This window comes from Carassius gibelio, chromosome B1 (genome assembly GCF_023724105.1).
Source record: "Carassius gibelio isolate Cgi1373 ecotype wild population from Czech Republic chromosome B1, carGib1.2-hapl.c, whole genome shotgun sequence".
Classification (NCBI taxonomy): Eukaryota; Metazoa; Chordata; class Actinopteri; order Cypriniformes; family Cyprinidae; genus Carassius; species Carassius gibelio.
Window position 1 is genome coordinate 23,595,231 of NC_068396.1, and position 8,438 is coordinate 23,603,668.

The following is an 8,438-nucleotide window of genomic DNA, read 5'->3' on the forward strand; positions in this document are numbered from 1 at the left end:
AGCGTATCACTTGCTGATCACTTGCTCCAGTTTTAGCCTGTAACCATGGCAACAGACTGCACTTTCTAGAGTGAGGGAGACTGAGAGGAAGAGGAGGAAACACGTACAAACAAGCCAAGGATCTGATTCCACCCCACTACTTTATTCCACTGCCACTGCAGAAAAAAAAAAATTGAATTAAAATACAATAAACTGCCCTAGTGATGACATATTTTAGCCCTAATATCACATTTTCTTGCAACATTAGATTTATATTTTATTAAACTGCCATGCACCACAGCACAACTGAACTCTATAAGTGGGCTAAAGGGCGTACCATGCATAGATAGCATACCATAGCAGAACTGCATCAACCAGCAGAAACTCTACTATGCCATTTACAAAGATTTGTGCTATTAAGCCTGACGACTTTACATTGTTTACACTTGAGATCACCCAAAGAAAAGTAATACTAAACTCACATATCCAAAACAAGTCAAGATGAACTTGTTAATGTGTTTCATCAGACATAACATGAAGCAAAATTAAGTTGTTTAGCAACAAAGCAATTTGCTTTGTTGAATATCAAAGGCGTCCATTCACTGGCTATTTTACAATGACTTTGAACATGGCTAATCCAATCAGAAGTTAGATACTTTAATTGTTTTAAAATATCGGTGTTAATGATTGAAGCGTCGAAATGGAGCTGTTTGTGTTGCACCTAGATCAGATCTATATTTGCAATGCTGTATATACTATGATATCATACCATGATGATTTTGTTCATACTGCCCACTCTAGTGGGCTGTAAAGAGCAGAAATACATCTCTCTCTCTCTCTGTCTCTCCCTCTCTACCTATCATTTAACCAAATCCCTTAGTGATCTGAAGATGATAGTAAAATATCCCATTTGTTCCTGGTGTTTACCATGTTATTATGTACAGCTGACACTGCACAGATCAGATTGATGTTGGTTAAATCCATATTAAAATAATAAATTATGGCCTCTAACAGTCAAAAGGCTGTAATGCTTCACCTACAGAATGAAAACACACTTTTATTAGCAACAGTTATTCAATTGTTTCAAGAAAAAGATGATATGGCTGAATATTTAAATAAAAACATATTTCAGCATACAAATGAAAAGGATTCTTATAGAGTACACTTGTTTGTTACTGTACTGTATCTGATTCCCAGTGCATAAATATTTCTCAACCACATAATGCTAAGATATTTCTGATATTTCAGATGTGAAAGTGGAGTAACAAAAATCTAAGGAGAAGAATGGGTTTCCTCTTATGGTTCAACATAGCATCATTTGACAAAGGTGCTGTACTCCACCTTTAAAGATAGGTGCAATATAGCACTTAAAGTGGTTCCCCCTATGTCTGTTTGGTCTTTGGATCAGATTGTTTATCTGTCCTCATACTTCTTGTAAGATGCCACTCAGGGGGAGTGTTTCCTTTCCAAATTCAGTCAAGCGAATAAAATACATCATCCAGGGAAGTATAAACATTTAAGAGGACAGATAAGAAAAAAATAAACATGCCTGTGCTAATGATTATCCTCTGATTTAACAAATGCAATAGCTTGAAATACAGATTTAAGAGACTGTATTAGTGTGGTAACATTCCATTAAGATACAAGAAAGAAACATTTTAATGCTGTGTGAAACAACTCCCCAGTGCACACAGTGAACAGTCACTTATAATAATGCAAGATGGAAAGTAGTAATCTGACATTTAAAATAAATAATGACACATAATCTTTTTGTCTGGCAGAAAGAAAGGGCAAAGACTAATTCGTGGTAACTTGCTGACAAGGCTTGTGAAACAGACAAGGAGTTTGACAGCATGCTACTTATAAGTCTAGCTATTGTTCTGAATTCCACCTACACACCTCAAGACAGGCAAGTCTACTAGAGCAAAGGAAGAAGCAGTGTGTGTGTGAGTGTGTGTGTGTGTGTGTGTGTGCTCTTGTTTTTGTGACATATCAGGACACAACTCTGTATAATGACATGGGTATGACACAGGTATTACAAGGTATGACTTATAGGAGAGGGTGACATAACCCATGTCCCCATTTTTCAAAACACTTATAAATCATACAGAATGTTTTTTTGAGAAAGTAAAATTGCACAAAGTTTCCTGTGAGGGTTAGGGTTAGGGTTAGGTGTAGGGTTGGTGTAGGGCCATAGAATATACAGTTTGTACAGAATAAAAAAAAATAAAAAAACATTATGCCTATGGGATGTCCCCACTGTTCACAAAAACAAACGTGTGTGTGTGTGTGTGTGTGTGTGTGTGTCTGTCTGTCTTGTGTGTGAGCGAGAGAGAGAGAGTCATTCTAAATTTCAAGAATTTCAAACCAAATTCTCACTTCAATTAGGGCTGCCAGATTAGGACAAAAAACATAATTTTCTCTTATAACCTTGAAATTGTAATTGCGATTATTAATTACAATTATCACGATTTGCATTGAATGATGCAAAGAGAAAATCTTTTGCTGCTTTTCTAAGGTATTTAGGCTCAAACTGTACATTCATTGGATTGGTTTCTTCTTTAAATAATAATAAAAAAAGTTAAAATATGAATGGTATTATGTTACACTTAAGACTAAAATTAAAATAATGGGGGAAAAAAAACTTAAAATAACCTGTAGGAAAAAAAAAACACATCTTAAGGACTCATAATAACATAAGTGGACTTTGAACGATTAATTGGCGCATTGAACGATTACATAATTGTGTAATTGTTATCACTATTAGAAATGTGATTAATTGTGTAGCCTTAAAGTTTAGGCAAATAAACCAGAATATCAGAAACCTAAAACAGCAGTGCAGGAGCAATATAGAAAAATAAGTCGATTTATTTTCAAATAAAGTGAATTCAGAAATCGAAATCAAACAGCGGGATACATTTTAGACAGTAGTGTTTATTTACTTTTTACTAAATAGCATACTGTTCAAAACTTTGGGGTCAATAATCACAATATTACTAACAACTTCTTTTGTATTATTTTAAAATGTAATTAATTTTTTAATGACAAAGCTGAATTTTCAGCAGCCAAATGTGCCAAATGGACTTTGAATGATTCATTTCCATTTTGAACGATTACGTAAGTGTGGCATCCGTAATTATAATCAAGATTAGAAATTTGATTAATTGTGCAGCCCTAACTTGAACAATGAATAGTTTCCTAAAATAATAATAATAATAATAATAATACTTTTACTTTCTGGCAATATTTACAAAATCAGCAATTAGGAATTTTGAGAGAAAACAAGCTAAAGAAGTAAAAGTAGAAATTATAAGACAGTTTTATATGATGCATAAAATGAAACTAAAGTTATTCACTTTAAATAGTGTCCTTCATCACAGATCCATCGAGGCAGGTGTTAATATGGTCATATAAAGACTGACTTTAACAACTATGCATTCATATATATATATATATGTGTGTGTGTGTGTGTGTGTGTACATAATGCTTGTTAATGCAATGAATTATATATATATATAGTTGTTAAAATCACCAGTCAGTTTTTGTAGAATATGATGCATTATGTACATTATGTATGCATTATAAATTATTTAGATTAAGAATGAAATGTAGGATATATTGAATTAAAATTAAAAGCACACCGGACTAAAGAAGAATAACTGTTCATCTGAGGACTGATTCAAACACTGATCCCAGATGTGAAGCTTTTGTTTCGACGTGCCATTGTGTTTGTTGCTTAACTGACCCTGAGTGTTGCTACAGTAGCTATTGTACTGAAAGGTCAGGTTGAATGCGTCACATTGCATGGATTCCACAGGGGATTGAATAGAGCCCTGGTCACAACACAGAGGACTTGGCGACACCCAAAGCACTTAAGATTAGAAATACCAAGAACTAGAAGCGACATAGAACAATATGATACAATAAAAGGAACAATACAATGGAGTAAACTGTGTACCATGGCAAAAAGGTCATCTTAATCTCATTGAAATATGATTTATTCTGGCCACAGACTAAAATCAGTGAGCAGACTGACAAAAATACTACTGAGCAGAAGACTTACGTGCTCCCAGCACAGATGTCTGTATTTCCCATCAGTAAATGATACTGCTCCAGGGCCTGGTTTCCACTAAAGGCTTTGCATCATCAGACTTACAGACAGTGGGAATTCACCGCAGGCCATGATATGTCTCCTATTATTTTACTGGTTTAGACACTAACATAGTTGCATAAGTGTCTAAAGTTCTTAAAATGACTTAAGTTGCCTACATTTCTCCTCAGGGATCAATAAATGTATGTCTTTCTTTCTAATGTTCTCCTCAGAGGTAATGGTTTTAGAAGAAATATGGCTATTAGGACACAGTAAAAAGCCAAATTAATTTGCAAGTCTGAGCTAGTAACCATGCTATTTATTAACATTTTAACAAACATATACCCCAATTTTTCTATTTGTGGTTTGGGATCATGGTATTTTAATGCTGCTCAGGGACAAAGAAAATCCAGAGATTCCACTTAAACTACCAGTGGGTCGATATCAAGAGGAAGGTTCTTACCGCACTAGAGAAATCACTCACAGCCTCAAGATCCACTACTGTGATTGCATGAGCCAGCAGATTTGTTTTCTACCAGAATAAATGAAAATGGTCTCAGAAGGGGGAAGGAAAACAAGGAAATGTGAGGGTGGTTCAAACCTAACTGAACTCCCATCTCCTCTGAGGACTGTTTATTATTCCTTTGGAAATGTTAAATGGCATGTCTCAGAAGAGGATAAAGAAAGGAAAATATGTAGGATACACGCCAGTTTTTGCAGATTTGGCCAGCTTTGAGGATATATTGTCTGTTTTTGAAATTTTCACTTTGTCATTCCATCCAGGAAATGGTGGAAAACAGGGGAACCATATCCAAAGGTCACTTGCCGTATAGGGAATGATGGATTTTCCATGTCTTAAGAACTGTTTAAACCAAAAACAAAAAACTACATAACAACTATATTAGGATGATAATTTATACTGTGCACACCTGCAATTACATTCTCAAACACATGAATTGAAGTCAGATAGAATTAGAACAAACATTTTGTCAGCTGAGTTAAATGAAGCATATAGCATTTTCTATTAATTTACACTTTGCTCCAATTAATTCAATTACTTTTGTGTCCACAATAAAATAAAATAAAATCCTTAAAAATGTATTCATGTTGGTTCATATGGCATTTTCCTTTCAAATTGAATAAATCTTAATTATTTTTAATGGAAAAAAGTTTTTAATATATATTTTTCAAGGTAAAAAGTATTATTTACTAAATGAATTATTCCTGAATTATTAATTCATAAATACCATTAAGCTTATGGCAAGTCTCTTGACAAATAGACACAAGGGTCTGCTGGGGTCCTCTCTCAATGATATTATTTTCTGTTTTTATAGGAGGTTTTTCTTTTCCCTGCATGCACTTTGCAAACATTTTTCAAATATTAATTAGAAAGCAGCGAAGCAGTTTTAAGGAATAATAATAAAAGACTATGACAAACTATACGATTTGATAAACTATGATAAACTATTAGATTTACATTTCATTCAATGAGAAAATATGTATTCAAGTCGCTGAATGAATTTTTAATGTATTTTTTGAATAATATTTTCCCTTCATTTTTGTCACAGCACTGTTTCAGTATTTCGCCACAGCCACTGAACAGCTGCGTCATGCAGACGATATACATTCACAATATATGGAGCTTCCACTTCATGGGTAAACATGGGCACAAATATAGACTTAGGTTTCTGCTATTTCCTCCTTTTAACAGATATCAGTGTGGTAGTGGCACACAATGCACTTGTACCCTCACACAGAAACACATACACACGCCAAAGGCACTGGCTGGCCTTTTAACTGGACATCTGTAGTAGGACACGACTGTGGCCTAGGAGACAGCATTCCAGTTTTAAGTCCCTGAACCCCATTAACCCAAACCCATGTTCTGCTCATTAGATCGACCAACAGCCAGTGAAAGAAGAGCGAGAACGGGATGGTGGGAGGGCAAGGCAGTCTCACAAAAACAGAGGCGCTTGTCAGGATTATCAAAGGCCCCCCACAAGAGGAGAATGTTTGGAGGCGGCTAACAGAGAAACATAATGTGGCTATTTATCCCTCATGTGACTCCGTGCATATATTAGACAGAATAAAGGGGGTACAGACCATCAGCAGGCACCATGAATGAGAGCTTCAACAAAGTCTGTCTTTCTTCAGCACAAACGAGTGTTGTCATTTTTCATATTCCAGCTATAACTGGTAAACAGAACATGGAATGAGATCCCCAGTACAGTGCCTTTCAGATGCCAAGATCCAGATATAAAATACACATAATAAGAACAAACTGTTTTGTGCCTAGAGAGAATCCATTCAATTTGTGCTCTGAAGCTGGTCTAAGGGATTTAAAGAGCTGTGATTGATTCTGTAGCAGGTGGTCAGTAGTGCTGCACATTATGCATAAGATGCATTTGATTAGTGAGGCAACCATGAACTTCTGCACCTCTGCTTCCAGCTGTTCCACAGCTGATGTGAACATTTCCTGTATTTAGTTTTCCTGACAATAATTAGCCTATCCCTCTGTCATTTTTGCATTGCATTTGAAGGGTGGAAAAAAACAGGTCCTCCGATTTTCCAGTCACTGGAAAGCATCTTGTCACATTGTGTTTTGTCACATAGAGTTGCGAACACTTATCTGTTAACTATTTGGAAGTAGTTTGAAATATGTTGCTGCAACACAATATCTGAATGACATTAAAAGGCCCAGTTGGTTTTGATTATATGCCCCAGGTAAAATCACTATAATCTGATTATGAGCTTGAGCAAGAGAGAAAGACATGTTTGCTTACGTACAGTATACCAGATATCCTTCTCACATATTCAACTGCAAACAGAAAGAGAGACAACAATATGGTCTTCCTAACAATGCTGCTGTACCTCTTTCCTTTGCTGAAAAATAATAGCTTGCCTAAAATGAAAATTCTATCATCATCCTTCACTTGTTGTTTCAAAGCCTCAATTTTCTGCTGTGGAGCACAACAGGAGACATAAGAATGACAGTCACCATTCAATTTTAATGCATGGAGAAAAGATGCAATGAAAATTAATGGTGACTGAAGCTGTCATTCTTCATATGTTTAAGAAAACTTCTTCTTTTTTTTTTTCTTTTTTTTTTATACGGGTTTGGAACAACATGAGTGTAGGTAAGTTGTTACAAACATTACATTGTTTCTGTGAGCTTATACTTTAAAATATTTAAGTTAACTTAATAAAAAACGCTCAGCTCTTTCTCTCAGTAAGTGGTAACTTGTTGAATCAAAACAGTTTCTGTTATTCTCTATACCGAGTGGTAGTACTTGTACTTCACACGCACTTTTCAAAGTCGTCTTCTCGACTTCACTTAAAACGAAAAAGCAATGACTTACCCATGTTTGAGACTAGAGCTTGACAACGCTGGAAAAGTCCTCAAGTTCAAGAGTTTGAAACTGAAGGCTGGAAGCGCGACCGTCTGTATATTAATGAGGTGACGTCACAATCACCAACGGGCGGAGAAAACTTATTAGTGACAAATTTCATGAATTAAAAATATATTTTAGCGGGTAAAAGCTAATGTATTATTATATTATATTTTTTTCTGTTTTAGAAGTAATATTAATTTGTTCATTGAATCTCTTAAATATATTAATAAACTATATATTAATGAAATGGTGGCCTATAACAATATTATAATGATAATGATGATGATGATAACAGTGCAGTTTTATTGATGGATTACATGGTAGAGGAAACCAAATATCTGAATAAAAAAATACATATATTCTCCTGCATTACTAAAATGTGAAAAGCGATAAGCTGAAAATGTGTGTGTGTGTGTGTGTGTGTGTGTGTAGTTCGATATTTATTTTCCTGAAACAAGCTAATGAACGAAATTCAACGGTTTAGAGGCAGTTTAACAAGCCATTGTCAATTAAATATATAGATCTGAGCATAACTTGAAAATAAATTTACATCGGATTGATCCAAATCGAGTTGCAAATGAGGATAATAGAATCAATCAAATCTAAAAAATAAAAATAAAAAAGATAAAAATAAAAATAAAAATAATAAATAAAATAAATTTCTGACATTTATATGATTTCATTATTTTTCACAAATTTTCCACTCTATAATTTCGGGTTTCATGGCCTTGGGAAGCAGGTACTAAGGTGTAACGTCATGTTTTTCAGCGAACACACCCTTTCTGTAGAGTGCAACGGTTCACAACATAATATGAGTTAGGCCAGCAGTGCCCTCTGCCGGTCGAAGGGAGGAGTTGCACTTTAAATTTGATGAATACACGAATAATCTTCTCTTCAGATTGTATTTTATCTACACTAAATAATGATGACACGATTTTACACCCGACCACTAGCAGACATAATCTTTATGAAAAACC

General features: G+C 34.8%; 2 protein-coding genes across 8 annotated transcripts in view; both read right to left on the minus strand.

Moving 5' to 3' along the window:
• The window catches only part of gpm6ab (glycoprotein M6Ab), a 56,297-nt gene extending 48,756 nt beyond the window's left edge, over window positions 1–7,541 (minus strand). The window contains exon 1 of the mRNA XM_052545512.1: window positions 7,429–7,541. Within this exon, the coding sequence (XP_052401472.1) occupies window positions 7,429–7,432 (4 nt within the window). The 5' untranslated portion in view covers window positions 7,433–7,541. The remainder of the gene's footprint in view (window positions 1–7,428) is intronic.
• Window positions 1–8,438, minus strand: part of tmem134 (transmembrane protein 134) — a 790,957-nt gene that overhangs the window by 31,914 nt on the left and 750,605 nt on the right. The window lies entirely within an intron of this gene.